A 17,798-nucleotide genomic window follows, 5' to 3' on the forward strand; every position below is an offset into this window, starting at 1 on the left:
TTTAATTAACTCTTGTTCTAACTCCTTTTGTCCTTGATGTGCAGGATGATGTACCTCGCCTTGGAACGCTGGATTGGAAGAGGTCGCCCTTGTCTTGGCTTGATCGTCCTGGCGAAGACCGTCCTGGCGAAGACCGTCCTTGATCCGGCTTGATTTTCCTTGAAGAGACCTCCATTTGATGCCTACACAACATTTCAAAATTAGTAACATGATTTTGCAATGAATAGATAGAGAGCAAATTTTAGGAAACTTAATGATAAGTCCTTTATTAATCATTTCCTAAAAACAACTGAGCTAAGGCAAAACAAAATTTCAAAATTCAAAATTAAGGCAATGACAATCAAAATTCGAAATTAAAACAAGAGATCTTGCCATACCTTACTTGAGAGCTTAACTCTAAAATGCAAAATGAATAAAATCGCCTAGGCGAAATTGAGGTATAAATAGTCTTCAATGTTATCTCCTCAAAAGATCAATTTCACCACCTTTGGATTTCAACGTGATCTTCAAGTCTTGCCTCTTTGACAATTCGCTCAAATGGATCTTCAAGTTCGCCTTAACAAATCCTCCTAGTCTCGCACCTTTGACGTGGTCTTCAATCCTTGACAAATTCGCTCCAACGAAGTCTCCAAGATATCGCACCACCTTTATTAGTAAACTCCAAATCGCACTTCTCCCTTGTCTTCCTTAATTCGCATGTAGAAGGATAAAATGATGATGTGAAAATGAAATCTTCCACTCCCCATATATAGCGCTTGGATTGCATTTATCCCTTAGGCCGACTTGAGGATATAAAACAATTTTTTAAATGATTTTTAAATGATTTAGCAAGGCCGACCTCCCTTTGTAGTGCTTCAAATTCGATTTTTATTAATTAATTAATTAATTATTAATGCCTTACGTTTTTAATTTGCAAATTTCGATTTTTAATAAAGGCAAAATAATTAATAAAAGATCAACGCCACATTAAATGCCAAATTAAATAGGATTTTCAATTTTTTATCGAACTTAGCATTTAAGGAAAATTTGAATTGCTTATTTGGCGCCAAAACTATGAAAATGAGAGGGACGTACCTCATCGCCCTGGTCCCTTGGAGAGGGACAGGAGCGATCCATGATTTTGTCTTGATTTTTGCATTTTTCACGTTCAACTCCTTCATCTCCACGTTCAACATTAATCATCATGATGAGCTCTTCGAATTTGATTGCCTTGCATGCGTTCATGAGTGTCTTTGGATGTTCATCGCCCTGGTCCTTGTCCAAAGGACAGGAGCGATCTTCTAATTTCCACGTTCAATATGCATCCTTTTATCTTCGATCTTCATTGTGATGTCCTCCAAACGTCGTCCCTTGCCTCGCTTAACCTCACCTTGCTTTGATCTTGAAGGAATATGAGTGCTCTTGATAGGATCGCCCTGGTCCTTGTCCAAAGGACAGGAGCGATGTGAGCTTTTTACCTTGATTAGCAATGTTTGGACGTTCAAAACTCTTGTATGTTATCTTCAAACGATGCCTTAGACCTTGCATTACCTTATGAAATCTTGTTCTTACGTAAATCTTGCACAAAATGACCAATGCATCTAACATCGCCCTGGTCCCTTGGAGAGGGACAGGAGCGATCTATGTCCTAGGATGCGAATTTCATCATTGTGACGACCTTTTAATGTTTGTGCTTGCTAAAGACGCCTTGAAATGTCCCTCGCCACCTTGTCTTGACTTGGATCGACCTTGAACTTGCATAGGAAGTAACATCACCATTGTATCGCCCTGGTCCCTTGGAGAGGGACAGGAGCGATCCTCCTTTTGTAGCCTTTATCTCACTTTGTCAGGTTCCAAGTCTATATTCAACGGATTCGTCTTTCTTCACTCCATTCGTTCATGCCTTGACATTGTTTGTAACTTTGCAAGAAAATCAATTATATCAAAAATCGCTCTGGTCCCTTCCTGAGGGACAGGAGCGAACTAGACATTTAGGACCTTTGTGGACGTCCAAAAAATCTTCATTTTGTATTCAATGCGTCCATCTCATGTTCTTCCTTGCTTTTGAACGTACACTTGTCTTGACATTTGCCTGGATTCTGTCTAATGAAGGAAATCGCTCTGGTCCCTGGGAGAGGGACGAGAGCTACAAGGTACCTCGCTCTGGTCCCTTGGAGAGGGACAGGAGCGATTTTGCTCTTGTGGGCCTCATTTCACTTCATCACCTTCGAAAATTATATTCAACGGATTCGCAATGCCTCCTTTCATTCATTCATGCCTTGAGATCGGTTGAAATTTGGCGAGAAAATCATCTACAACAAAAATCGCTCTGGTCCCTTCCTGAGGGACAGGAGCGAACTTAAGCATTTTGGTCCTTTGTTGACGTTTGATAATCTTCAATTTGTCTTCAACGGGTTCGATTGACCTCCTTTCTTGCCTTTGAACATAAAATTTGCTTGGTCTTTGTTCAGGACGTACCCTATGAAGAACTTCGCTCTGGTCCTTCAGTGAGGGACAGGAGCGAAATTGACCCTCTAGGCAAAACTTCATCATTTCCTTGTTTTTGATCAAGTCTGGATGTTCTATCATGCTCATTTCGTCCTTCACCATGCCTTTGATGTCTCGATTCGTCCAAACAAGGTCAGGAATGGCTCAACTAAGCATTTTCGCTCTGGACCCTTGGTGAGGGACACGAGCGATTCGCCTTGGTCCCTTGGAGAGGGACAGGAGCGCTTTTCGCTCTGGACCCTTGGAGAAGGACACGAGCGAAATTTGACTTTTCGCACTCTCGATCAGGACAATTTTAATGGAATATAACATTTAAGTATAAGTGACATTTCCTTCTATGTTTCTTCTTTCGTATACTTTAAGTTATATTCCATATATACTTTCAGGATGTTTGAGAGTGGTTTCAGACCTCCAGGAGTTATATTGCAAAATCTAGTTTTTGGAGGTTTTTTCAGTTTCCAGACTTAGTCAAATTTCAGGATCAGGGCATTCCAGACTTAGCCAAATTTCAGGATCAGGACCTCACTCAAGCCGGACTTGGTTATCCATGTGATCTCCCCGACAGCACTTCAAGTTATATTCATTTGATAAAATGTACCTCTTTGGACCTTTTCACATTGTCAAGACGTTAAAATCCTGCAAGGACAAAGCAATATTTGATTTTAAGCTCCGGTCCTTCACTGAGGGACAGGAGCGATTTTGCTCCTACAGGCCAAAATAACATGATTTTACACATTTTAACACTTCACAAGGCGAAAACAAATCATTTGAAATGCCTAGGATCAAAATTCAAAAAAGTCAAAATTTGGTCAAAAATATTCAATTGGACAAAAATTCACATTTCATCTTCAACACTTAGACAAATTTAAGCTCTGCATCAACATTCCAATTGAAAATTAGACCATTCTGGCGAATTCATTGCATTCAAAATTTGCATTCTAGAAAAGGAAATTCAAAAAGCTCTCAAAACTGACTGGATTCTGGCCCGAAAAGACGGTAATTAAAACCCTAAGGCTTGACCCTAAATCCAGACAACTAACAAACTAACAAAACCCTAAAAAAGCAAAGCGAAAACGAACAAAACGAGCAAAAAACACATGGGTCCCCATTTGCAATGGGGCGATGTGTGAAAACGTCACAACAGGTTCCTCATAGTGCAGTTAGGTATTGTCCTTATTCAGGCCTAATCTTAATCCCCTTCTAATTTCTAATCTTGGATGGGAGACATGCTTGTCTCGAGCGTGATGATACCATCTCCCTAATAGCCCAGATTATCGAAACCTCAATCCATTCACCGTTGAGGCCCACCGCCCAAATTTTAGGATCATGAGTTCTTTCACCCTTGGGGCTTATCTATCCTGAGATGGTTTTACTCTGCCTCTCCCTAATAGCATCACACCACTCCTCAGGAAAAACAAATTAGAACTGGTTAAGAGCTTGGTATTGTAAATATGTCAATATCTTGTTTTAGTATGAATGTATATGAAATTAAGTGGGGACATTACACACCTCAACTCACATTGCCCATGATTTGAATATGTTGTAAAAGAATAATTCCAGCAATGATGTGTCGTGAACATGAGCATGCTGCAGATGCTTGTTTCCAATGATAAACCTGATGGTGTTCTCTTCCTAATTTGATGATATGATAAAAATCCATCGAAGTTGGGCCTCTAGGGATTCCAAATTTCATTCACAAATGCAGCTCGAAAACACCAACCTTTATGCCATCATTGATGTTTATCCTTGCATTCCATGCAGCTTGAAAATACCAACCTATCTACCACAATACATGAAAGTTGTCCTTCAGATCTCTTGTTGGGTTTTTTAGTTGTTGATAATTGAGCCAAGGTTGTCTGTTGAATCAACCACACTTGAAATTTAATGTTTTTGATTTGGTCGATAGCCTGATTGGATAGGAAGTCCACTATGTGGCTTGCTTCTCACTAGACGTGTGATATTATGAAATCTCCAATTGTGTCTAGGTATAGTTGAATTTTTTCAATCCATTTTGAAATCTTCCAATTGAGAGCCTTCCATGATGTGACCGCTCTAACCACAAATAGAGAGTCATCTGTAGTGTTGATGGGTGCTAGATTCTTGATGCTCAATTGAGATCCTTAGGTTATGCGAAGAATTCAACTTCATTATTTGTGTCATTGGGCAATTTGAGAGAGCAAGCCCAACACAGGTTGCCTATTTCATTTCAAATGATAAATCCAGCAAAAGAGGCAGCTGGGTTACCTACCACTCGAGGCCCCACCAAAGTTGATTTAAGTCTGCCATGTAGGGGAGAAAACTGTTTCACTTTTTGCCGTTTCATCTTGTCTTCACAGGCATTACTTGGATAGGGAGAGGCCTTCAGAAGCTGCTAAGTGTTGTTTAAGCGATTGTCTCGTGATGAAAAAACTTATTTTCTTTTCTTCCGTGTTCTAGAATTTTGGTGCTTGCACATCCTCGACTAATTATTATTGATGATTGTTTTAGTTGAGGACTTCGTGTCCTTGAAAATTCTTGCATTTCATTCCCTTCGTAATGGCCAAATGGGCATTTTAGGTGTTTTGATCCACAATCCTGCCCACAATGAGCCTTTGTATAACCTCAACTAGCATTGAAATAGGTGAATGATTTTTGAAAGGAGGGGGTCAAACCAATTCAGCCTTTGACACATCTAATTCTAGAACTCTTGTGCTTTGGGGCATTGGAGAAGTAGATGGCGAATAGATTCCTCATTATTTTCATATATTGGGCATTAGAAAGGTTGATGCAGTCAAAATTGAGGGGTCTTATCAAATTGCCCAATCTTGTAGCCTTAATATCCCATCCAAAACACTATAGGGAAATAGAAGCTGAAACTTATGTTTATTTCAACCTTCATATATACATTCATTCAACAAGAGATAAAATTCAGAAATTTTACTATGATTCTAAGCACTTCATGCCTACAAGTCATCAAAGATTCAAGCGTCCACACCTTCTTGGCTGCACTCCTCATTTGAAGTCTGCTATTTTTTTTCATCCTACAGCTCTCATAGCTGCCTTGAACACCTCCAACACCCTTGGAAAACTCTTCGTTTTCTTCTTCTATCTTTCTCCTCTTGGCAAGCTAATTGCCTACACTCTTCCCTATCCAATTCTCTGGAGCAACCTGCAAGTTCTCCAACCTTGCTGCTGTTGATTGCTGCTTCTAAACACCATTTAAGGCTACATTTATAGAGATTTTAACCTTTGTGAGGCATCAAAAAGAGGCACTTGAATCTGCCCATTCATTTCCCTCCAATTGTCTTCTGAGCTTCCTATGTATATGCTTGAAATTCTCCATCAAATGCTACCAAATATGGCACCCAAGCTTGCTAAACTATATCAAATGACTTACTATTGTACATTGGCGATTTTATAGATCAGACCGAAAGCAGCAAACAGAAAATAAAACAAGAACACATAGAACACAGCTGTACCCTGGGAAAACCTCCCTCTTGGAGGTAAAAATCCCAGCAATGAATATCTCAGATTAGATTAGATCAATCACAGTAGCAGATTTTACAATATCCCTGATTAGGGCAGATGCTAGGGCAACTTATCTTGCACAATATACTGAAGGGTTTGACCTTGAACACCTTGCTGCTCTATACAGTTGCTGTCAATAGATTTGGCAGCCTAGAAGACAAGTTCGCCAGCCTTGAGTGAGGTTCGCTCAACCAAGGATTAAGTTTGCTCTGCTCAAGATGAAGTTCGCTAGACCAATGCAGAAGTTCGCTCAGCCTTAGATATTATTCGCCTGACTGAAGACACAGTTCGCTTGCTGAAGTTTGCTGATTAGGATGCAGATCGCTGACTATGAATGACAGAGATAATTCGCTGATGATTGTGCTTGATTTGATCCCAATTCACCTTGTATATATAGATGACAATGCCTTCCAAAACCTCTAGTCGGCCTTGTATCTTTTGGCGCCAAGAATCATAAATTACGTAAATGATTTACAAATTACACATATATAGGTCTTGACCTATTACATAATTAAAAGTTACATAAATTGCCCAAATAGGGCTGACCCAAACAAGGGTAAATGTGACAAAGTGAATTATCAACATGGCTAAGGCTGACAGGCCAATTAGCCATTAGGTGTGCTAGGTTGGCCCTAGAAGGATCCGACCTAGCTACACATCAACAACATTACTTTGAAAAGTGAATAAAAACAAGAGCCAAGTCATGCTCTTTGGAAAGTTGAAGAATTTTTAAGTTTTTTTCTCAAAAATCACTAGCGTTTCTCTCCATTTTAGGCACCTAAATGGAAAAATAAAACAAGAATGGATTGCCAATGGACATTTGCCTTATGAACACTTCCTTAAGCATCCAAATTGAGTAAATATTTCATTATCAATTTATAATATGTCAATTAATCCCCTCAACCTTTGAAACCTTGAAACTATGCAATATAATACTTGTAAAATCACATTAAACACCCTGTTTGCCTCTTTGAAATGAAAGTCAAGTCTTGATAAAACTAATATTTAATCCTTCAACACTCAAAAATATGCTCTCGAAACTCCAACCTACACCAAAAATGAAAATATTAAACAGAAAAAGGAATTTTTTTTTTAGTGATGTAGGATTGCTTGTGAATATGCCCCTACATCAAAGGTCCAATGAAGCCCAATCTGATTAGTTTATCTCTTGTGAGTATGCGATTGTGTAAGGTGGCCCATGCAAAAGCACCAGCTTTCAAGAGGACATCAGAGTTCCAGCGAAAATCCTTGGGCTAGTTAGGGAGGTGGTTACATAACATGATTTGTTTGAAGTGTTCTAAAAAGACTCTATATCTAATATCATGCAGCTCAATGAAAGTCTATGCACAGTGGACTGTATTTAAGTTGAAAGGCCAGAAAATTTGACTCATAGTTTCTGGATTTGAAGCATAAACTGAAAGAACTTAACATAAATCATTACAACGATGCAATTGATGGCTTACTAGTCATTTTGCAGCTTTTTCCCATGGATAAATTGGGCTGACTGAAGTCTTTCCAAGGATCATTGGAATCAAACGATTAAAGGGCTAAATGGTTCAAAATATTATTCATGTATGCATGTATCTTATTTTAATCCTTTGCAACAATTAATAAGGATTCAAGATTCCTTCTATTTTGCAATAAACTTGGAAAAATTCATTGACAAAGAAAAATGAATGTTTAATTTGAAGAGATCAATCTTTCATTAAAAAATTACTATTATATGTTATAATTTCTGTTAACAGGTACACATTTAATAGGTTTTCAAATTCTACTAGCAAATTTAGTTGCTTTGCGCTTTGAAGTGTAGACACATGATTTTTTTTTATATCTTTTTAGTTCCTATTGCTTTCTAACACGTCATGAGCTATAGGGATCCAAAATAGGTGCTTCAATTTGTTTTTGTTTAAAAAAATTTCAAATGATTATTAACTCCTGAACAAACACATAATGCGAAAGAATGTCATTGTGAGAAGATGTAATATAGCAAAATACTACATGTAATATCATTTGTATCCCATTTTAGATGAATGGGTAGGTTCCACTGCTTATGCCAAGTTTAAGTATGTGAAATTAGCACAAATAATAGAAGTAAAGGAAAATAATATTTAAACTACTTGTTTTAATACCACATGCAAAGCTCTGATAGAGCGCTTAAAGGATATGCCCATGATTGTAATGGGCAGATACTTGTTGCTTGTTCAATTAGCATCTACTTGCTCAAACTGGGATCATGATTCTCGACAAATGAAGGATTAACTCTTAATTTATAGGATTTTGAGGATATTGATGAGGATATGTGGCGGCTATTAGAAGTTAGTTAGCTCATTTATTGATTTAATGGGTTTATTTATTTCTTTTGATTGAGTTTGATTTGTCAATTGCTTTTTTCTTTTCAAAGATTAATTAATGATTTTAAATTCTAATTAATAAGCTGGTTTGATTTATCATGCTTTTTCATACTAGAATATTGTGGGTTAATAATTATTTAATTTATTTTGACTATTTGTGAGGAAAACGATTTGTTTAGGTTAATTAAAATTATTAAATAATAAAAATTATTTAATCAATTTTATTTTGATGAAGTGGAGTATTTATTGAAATTAATTATTTTAATGAATGAATGTTGTTAGGCATCAAGATGGGAGTGATGGTATGAAAATTAGTGTTAATGATCTTTCAAATGTCTACAACTAGCTCTAGCATTACCCGTTTATAATGAATTTCCTGGAATAAAATTCTTTTTATTATGTGAAGTTCCTGAAAGTCATACATGATTAAATTTTTTTAAAGATGAAATATGTTATTGTTAATTACTCTGGTGGTTCCTTTCAGCAGTTTTATTTTGTTTGAAAGAAAATGATTGAACCGGAAGATAAAAGAGTTCACTTCATGTTATGAAAACTCAAAGGGCATTGGTACAGTGTTACACAAATCTTTGATTTCAACTCTTTTAATCTTTTTTCAATTTTTATGTTATATGCAGAAACGGGAACCTATTAAGAGTACAGATGTTTGTGAACTTCTGAATGAGATTAGAAATGATCAGGTTTTGGGATCTCAAGGTGATTCGGTGGAGAAATTTCAGCCTATGGACCTGACAGAAAGCCTTAAGTCTATATATGGATTGTTGGGTACATTCACTCACCGATACATACTGAAAGATCAAAAGGAAAAATGTGGTTTCCAACCAAGTTTTGAGAAGGATCACAGAACAACTAGTCAACTATCTGCCATAAATACTGAAGAAACAAACATCACCTGCGATTTGGAAAATTACATTCAAGAAGTGGAGGAGGCAGATCTCCCACCAGGTTTTGAGCCAGATAGTGTTAGAGTGCAGAATGATTCTGTTGATCAAGAGACCCAGCAATGCAAGGAAAAAGCGTTTGATAATGGCCCTTCAAGAGTACCAATCAGACCAAAGTTTCGCGAAAACTTAAACCAATGGAAGTTCATATCACTGTTGTTTGATCATTTGCAAAGGACACTTCACAAGAGGTGTCAACCTACTCTACATTCCGTAATGCTTTTTTAAGAAACAAACAATTCCATCTTTTCAAGAATTTCAACAATGTTTTTTATGCTTATAGTGTCTTTAGGAGGTGATTTTTATTTTATTTTTTGGTAAACGCAGATGCAGTAATGTGTAAAATAATCCTGATTATGCTTTTGACTTATTCATTACTGAAAGATGTATTTACAAGAATGTGAAAAAATAAGAAAATATAACTAATAGGTAATTTATAGCAATATTTACTTCACATAAGTTTGCAATCAATAGTGTCTTAGCAGGTGTTTTTTTTTTGGTAAATTCAGATGCAGTAATGTGTAAAATGGTTCTGCTTTTGACTTATTCATTATTGAAAGATGTATTTACAAGACTGTTAAAAATTAAGCAAATGTAACTAACAGGTAATTTATAGCAATATTTACTTCACATAAGCTTGCAATCAAGTTACACACACACACACACACACACACACACACACACACACACACACACACACACACACACATATACACATACATAGATATACATATACACGAATACACATATACACACACATAGATATACATATACACGAATACACATATACACATACATAGATATACATATACACGAATACACATATACATGTACATATACATATACACACACACACATACATATCTGTATATACAATTACATACATACAGCTTTAGTTGTATGCTTATACAAATTTAGTTAGAGTTACAAATGTGCATGTATAATAATTTGAAAAAAATGTCAAGGTGGGCATGTTTTCTTTGTATTTACTATTTTTGATAGTTATAATGCATGTTCGATATGCCCTATTTTGCCTTAGAAACATTATTGGCCTCCGATCTTTGTTCACTTATCCTTACCATCTAATCAAAGGAAAAAATTCTAGATAATGAATATGGTTTGTAATTTTAATTATGAGATATGTCACTATCATGTGTATTGAACTTGTTTTCTGATCTATAAATGAAGGCAAACTACTTTTGAATTCTCTAAATTCAGTTTATGCAAGTTTATGAAGATTATTTTACAAACCATTTTTTTTTGAAGTTCAAGAAAATTTATTGAGTTTTTGTGGAGTCCCAAGATTGATTCAAATTCTAGTTCTACCAAGTTTTCACCGAGTTTAAGTTTTTGAATCACGTAATGCATAATGTCTAATTTTATTTATACTATAAATGACATGAAATAACAAAATTAGTTTATTTGTTTATTTTAAAATGGCACAATTAGGAATTTGAGGTTTCCTACGCTGAGAATAGGATTTTGTTGCTCTCAATTTAGTCTCATACATAGGCTCCTCTTAATTTATTAGGCTGGAAAGTGAACACTATTGATTTCACTTGTAGCCAAAATGCTTAGCTGATGTGAATCAGTTGATAACTTGATTGCTAAAGAGGAATGGTGCTACAAAAGATTATCCATATGACTTGGTAATTGCCTCTAGTGCATGATTGGTTTGAGATGTATAAAAACATTGTGGATGATAATGATGCTAAGTTCCCAGGAACTTTTTCGAAGGGTCTGCTAAGTATTTGTATGAGTTTGAACTTAAGATAGCAAATCCTAGAGACTTATTGACAATCTGCAAGTACAATTATTCCTCTCTCATTATTATGTGTGCGGACTTTGAATTTTGCTCATTTATTGATAATTGTAAAAATATAAGTAGTTAGCAAAGAAACGAATGCTGTTTTCATATAACTAGGATTCATTATACATTTTGAATTCACTGGCCTTTGTTGAAATGAAATAGGGATTATTAAAATTTATGGTACTTGTTCTAGAATCAGTTTCTTAAATGAGGGTTGATGGGTTTCTTACAAAAGTTTTGTTCAAAGATATCATCTCTAACCTTAATATTTTATTTCTTTCTACTGTATTTTGTTGTTTTGAATCTTTTATATTAGTTTATATTATGAAGGTCAAAGTTGATTCAAATCACTTTGTATAGCTTTTACTCCATCAATTTAATGTTTTACAACATTCTTTTCCTATTAAAGAAGCATATAGGCTCACAAGTTTTTCAGATTCCTATTACAGAAATGCTTTGGTGTGCTCTTGGGAGTTTTAAGATTTTTCTGATATAAGACTTTTGCCTTCATTTTATAGTTATAGAGTGGGTGAAACTCTGGATGATGAAGATGGATCTTTTGTTCTAAAAGTTTTACAATACCATCCTCGAAGTACAGCTAAGATTGGAAGTGGGGTCCAAGATATTAAGGTATGAAATCTATGTTTGATTATGATTTAAGCTTCATTTTTTCTTTCTTGCCGTTGAATATTATTTGGACTTTCCAACTATTCTTAATCCTTTCTGCCTTGGTACAAGTGAATCGCTTTGATTCCGTGTATGCTACTAATCTATTTAGTATATAGTTGCTGAAATTTGCATGTTAGCTTGAATTATTTATGATAGGTCCCATATTTAATACTGATTCTCATACATGGTAATGTGTCCTAGTTTTATTATCTAGTCATTCGGTTCTTTGAAGTTTGGACAAGTGAATATATTAATATAATGATAAATACCTATGTTTCATGATACAATATGTAAACATGTTGAGAACTTTTGTATTATTATATTGATGTTTGTATAGGGGAAATTAGATTCTGTTAAAGTATTTATAAGTAGTCATAACTATAGATTCCATTTAAGAACAACTTGTTTCAATACCCAAGGAATGCCTATATATAAAAAAAACTATATATTTCAACAATGCTTTGATTGCATTTGCATAAACCTAAGTTACTGATTCGAGTATGGGTACGGATATGGAATTGCGGAATTGGATTTTTTTTTTGCTTGGGTACGGGTACAGATACGTCCGTACACACATATTTTAATTATATATATATATACATATATTATATATATGTTCAAACATGAAAATTATAAAATATAAACTATCACTACCATTATTACAATGATACTATCCATACAATGTAACTTTCCCATACATAAATGTTAAATCCATAATTGCCAATAAATATTCATATATCGTAAATGTATTATCATATTCATAATCTGGAAAAATGATAATATTCAAGTTTTGAAATGTCATGACACAATGAAAATTCGAATTACAAGCCATATTGATATGGCTTATGGGATTTAATCTCCATATTCATCTTCTGAAGCATCAAACCCAAGCCCAAGGTCATCATTTGGTTCAAATTCAGCATCATTTGAACCACAATCCATTGGAATGCCACTCCCACTAGCTATGTCTCGCTCAAGTTCCATAGCTGCCTTGTCTGTAGAGACTTGGGCAAGCTGTGCAACTGAAGCATCTAAATCAGCACACTCAGGGGCTAGATCCCAATTCCTTGTTGCCCCTGCATTATATTCAGGTTTCTTATGTGACAACAAACGAAGGTTGGAGTGTATGTAGACCAAATCCTTTTCTTTCTTTGCACCCAAACAATTATGTTTGACTGAGTGGATGAAGGAGTATGTACTCCAACTCCTCTCAGCTGAAGAACTTGCAACCTGTTAAAAGTTAAAACATAATTAGAAATTTATAAACTATAAAATACAAATATTTTAATATGATAGCATCAAATGGAATTGGAAAACTATAAAAATAAAAAATAAAAAAGATACATACTTGGGAGAGAAGTTTAATTGCAAGAGGAAAAAAAATGAAGCCTTGACCATGTACATACCACCACTCATCAGTATCCATCTCATATCTGGCCTGAAGAGCTACAACATCATGATATTTTGTAATACAAATCGGCCAAACTCCCTTAAGACAATATTTCTTGTCTCCTCATCTTGATATATCTTTTTAATGGCAGCCCCATAGCTAGTAGCAACCTCTGCATCTTAGGATTTCGACATTGCATATATGAAGGGCAAGAAGAACATTGTTGGTGATGCCCTATCAAGGAGACCCCATTTGATCTCTTTTGGGGTGATTGCAGATGATTGGCATGGGTTGATTACTGCAGAGTATGCTAAGGACGCATGGGCCGCAAGTACTATTGATGGGACAATATAGGATGATAGATACATAGTTGTAAATGATCTCATCATTTACAAGGGGAGGATTTTCTTAGTCCTAGGGTCGAAGATGAAGCGACAGGTCTTGAGGGATTTCCGTGATGCACCTATGGCTGAACACCTTGGGTACTTCAAAACATATCTGTAGATACGGGAGAGGTTCACTTGGAAGGGGCTCAAGTCAAAGGTCCTGAGATATGTTTGTGAGTGTCCTACTTGTCAGTAGAATAAGAATGAGCACACTTTTTCAGCAAGTTTATTGCACCCCTTACTCATTCCGAGTAGGAAGTGGGAATGTATCTCGATGGATTTTATCACGGGCTTTCCCAAATCCCAAAGAAGGGATTGCATTTATGTTTTGGTGGACAGGCTTACGAAATTTGCACACTTTTTCCCCATCACCACTACATATACAACAATACAGGTTGCAAATCTGTTTTTTAAGGAGGTATTCAGACTTCATGGGTTGTCAAGGAGCATAGTTAGTGACAGGCACAACAAGTTCATGAGTCACTTTTGGCAGGAGCTGTTTAGAATCAATGGTACCGAGCTCACCTCGAGCACCAACTACCACCACTAGACAGACGAATAGACAAAATTTGTTAATAAGTGGGTGGAGGGATACCTTCGGAATTATATATCAGGGAAGTAGAATGCATGGGTTAGGTGGCTTCATATGTGTGAGTACTATTACAATATGACCTACCACATGTCCATCTAGATGTCACTATTCATGGCGCTATATGGGTATGATGCACTTAATTTTTTGGATTTGCTTTTTGGTGATAGTCAAGTACGTAGTGCCAAGGACCTACTTCAAGACAGATGGGATATCATGGGGTCCTTGACGGAAAACATTCAGAAGGCTCAAAATCAATGGAAACATTCTACTGATCAATACGGGGATGAGCGTTCATTAAAGACTGGGGATATGGTATACCTTATGTTGCAGCCTTATCGACGGTCCACTCTTAGGAAGAGTGGAGCCGAGAAACTCAGGCCACATTATTATGGATTGTTCAAGGTCATGAAGCGTATTGGTGAGGTGGCTTACTAGTTGGAGTTGCCAGCTGATAGTCGGGTACATAATGTCTTCCATGTGTTTCACCTCAAGAAGGCGATTAATGTGATTTCTTCTAGAGTGTTACCACCCCTTGATGAGTAGGGGAAATTGATTCTTGTCCTTGAGGCCATTATTGATACCCGAGAGAGGAGATTGAGGAGGGTTATTAGGGAGTATCTAGTGAAGTGGAAGGATTTGCCAATGTAGGATGTGACATGGGAGAGTGAGTAGATCTTACAACACTTGGAGTTGAAATTGCTTGAGGACAAGCAATTTCGAGGAGGGCAGATTGTAATGTCCCCTTCCTAAGGTAGATGTGCTCTAGCAGGGATTAGCCTATTATCGGGTTCTTGTAGGCTAATGCAGTGGGCAGTGGACCTATTCAGAGGGATCAAGAGACTTTAAGGAGGTCTATGAGGCATTTCTAGAGCTCAGAGCCAATTTCCTATTTTTTAGGGAAGGACTGACAATTCACCTATAGATCACTCGGAGCCTGTGGAGCATAGCAGGAGACCCTATGGGAATTTTCAGTTGTTTGAGGGTTGTCTCCTATTTTTTTGGGATGTTCCTATTTTGAAGGTGACTGGTAGTGTCTGGTTGACCATCTAGAGACCAGTGGAGTGTTGCAGAAAATCTCATGGGCGTTTCTAGATGATTTGGGTCAATTTCCTAGTTTTTAGGAGAATCCCTATTTTTTAGGAGGGAATTGGTAGTTGGCCTACCTCATTCAGTCAGCACCTCAGTATCAGTGGCAGCTTCAGTTTTTAGTTTGGGTGGCTAATTGATGGATTCAGAATAAAGGAGTTGAAATATTAAGGTGATGACTCTAATATTTAAATAATCTTAATAAGTATTTATTTAATAAAGTTACTTTATATTATTTTAATACACTAACAAATAAAGTGGGCCACCATGGGTCATGATCCCTAGGAGACTTAACAAGTTGTTTCTAAAAACAACTTAAAATAATGAAGGAGACTAAATAAACATGTACTAATAAGCCTTAAGGGAGTTTGATCAGCCTAGAGGTGAAAATAAAACTTAATTGAATCATATTGTGTTATGAGGAAACCCTAAAGGGATTCGATTTGAGTTGAGAGGTGATAAAGTAACATTTGAAGCCCATTCTTGGTATTCATTCACTCATTTTTTACATCAGCAAATTGGAATTTTGAGCTCTGGAGCAGTGGTTTTAGCTATGATCAGACTTTTGGGAAGGAAATCTCTTAGAGGATTAATTACCTATAGGTGTGCAACTATCACCCAAGGGTTTTCTCATAGGTTTTCATCAACAAAGGCGTAGGGAGGGTGCATCTACAGGCTGTTTGAGAAGAAAAATCAGAGATCAACAGTGCTGGAGAGCAAGTTTTGGGAAGATATTAGCAGATTTGGGCTTGTTGCTTCATTTCCAGCTTCTCATAGCTCACTCATAACCAGCCGTATCCCCTTATTGCAGCAAGGAGCATCGATAAAAGCTGGGACGTAGGGTTTCTAGGCAACATTCAACAGATCAGGTTCAAAACAGGTTTGAAAGGTGCAGATCAGATCTGACAAAATTCAGATCAGGAACAATAGAGGGCAGATCAGACCTTTGGAACACCATATCAGTCCAATTTTGTCATGTACCAGTCAAAATCTGTAATGTTCCCTGACCGTACGGTGAAGAGGCCATACGGTGGTATGAAGAGGGAGTGACCGTGCGGTGAAGTCTCTGTATGGTGGTGTGAAGAGGGAATGGCCGTACGGTGGAGAGGCTGAAAGGTCGTACGAAGGGGAAGCTGTATGGTGGTGTAACCGTACTGTGGACTTCAGTCGCCGTGTAGTGAAGGAGATGGTAGCCGTATGGTGGTTCAGTGGATTGCCTTCAGTTTCAAGGGTTGATTTTCCGCATGCATATCAAGCAGTGAGATCCTAATTAACACGCATGTATACCAGATTACCAGATATGAAACTAGAAGTGAAATTTGATTCAATAATGATGAGGTTCCATATTTGCCAGTTCTGGAACAAGTGCACAGAGCAGAATAGGGTGAGGGCTGAATCTCATCGAAACTGCGGATACCAAGTAGCGGATACCAAGTAGGGAGGGTCTTCCACCTCCAAAATGGCTGACCACGGAACTCCAACTGGAATTCACACAAACAAAGAAAAATACCAAATTCGCATACCTACAACAATGACTAACTCAGCCATATATATGGGCTCTAGGAAGTTTCCCGAAGGGTTACAAACGGGCCGACACCAAAAAGTTTATAACTAACTAATTAATAAAAGGGGCTCGGAATATATTATTAAGTACGGGGCTGTACAATAAATTATTCAAATTGACTATTTAATTATATCGGGGACATTACAGTCCTCCTAGCCCAAAAATTGCTTGCCCTCAAGCAATTGCAGACTTCGATGCTCCCCGCTCTATTCACTCTCCCAGACGATGTCATCATGTCTGAAGATTGCCTCCATCCGTCTAGCCAAAATTTCCCTCACATGGCCATTGGACATTCCCCTTAGTACCACCTTCTTGCCATCCACTTCGAATGAGAATTCCATCCACTTGAAGCTTTGTGTGTACTAGTCGAGGGTCTCCATCCATTGAATGCCCAAGATGACATCTATATCATCCAAATCAATCACGAAGAAATCGTCTGTCACTGTGTAGTTTCCCATGGTGATGCTGAGTTGTGGAACCAAATGAGTACATGACAATAGATTTCCTCCTGCTACCTTGACTTTGAACCCCTCATGCTCCCCTATATGCAAACCCCTCTTGGTGACGAGTGATGAGTTGATAGAGTTATGAGTGGCCCCACTGCTCAACATTACTATGACTCGTTGCCCTTGGAGTGTATCGCGAACTCGGAACACACTGCACTCTGGAGTGCTGGTCAGAGCGGTAATGGCACTTCCCCTACGAACCAGTGTGGAAATTCTCTCTACACGATCTATGTTTTCTTTAGCCTCCCCCATGCTTTGTTGACCATTTTCCTCATTCTCTTCTTCGTTGTCAAACACCACTTCAATGGCTAAGCATCGGTGCCCTGGTCCCCATGGCTCCTTGCAGGTAAAGCAGAGTTTCCTTCTCCTGAGTTCCTGCCTTGTGGCTTCTTCTAATGATGGCTTCTTTAGGGCTAGGGGTGGTTTGTCATGCGAGTAACTCTTGGAGGAAGAAGCTGAGGTCGCCATGTCACGCACCTTCTTAATTGCTT

General features: G+C 37.3%; 1 protein-coding gene across 4 annotated transcripts in view; it reads left to right on the forward strand.

Annotated features, from left to right (window-relative positions):
• The window catches only part of LOC131048700 (DNA-directed RNA polymerase IV subunit 1), a 199,233-nt gene that overhangs the window by 168,492 nt on the left and 12,943 nt on the right, over positions 1–17,798 (forward strand). For 3 of the 4 annotated variants that reach the window (XM_057982763.2, XM_057982761.2, XM_057982762.2), the window contains exons 19-20: positions 8,981–9,495; positions 11,633–11,744. In XM_057982763.2, coding sequence (XP_057838746.2) covers positions 8,981–9,495; positions 11,633–11,744 — 627 coding nt within the window. Of the gene's footprint in view, positions 1–8,980; positions 9,496–11,632; positions 11,745–17,798 lie in introns of those variants that run through there. The other variant, XR_009106487.2, reaches the window with a different exon arrangement.

This window comes from Cryptomeria japonica, chromosome 11 (genome assembly GCF_030272615.1).
Source record: "Cryptomeria japonica chromosome 11, Sugi_1.0, whole genome shotgun sequence".
In the NCBI taxonomy this organism is placed as follows: Eukaryota; Viridiplantae; Streptophyta; class Pinopsida; order Cupressales; family Cupressaceae; genus Cryptomeria; species Cryptomeria japonica.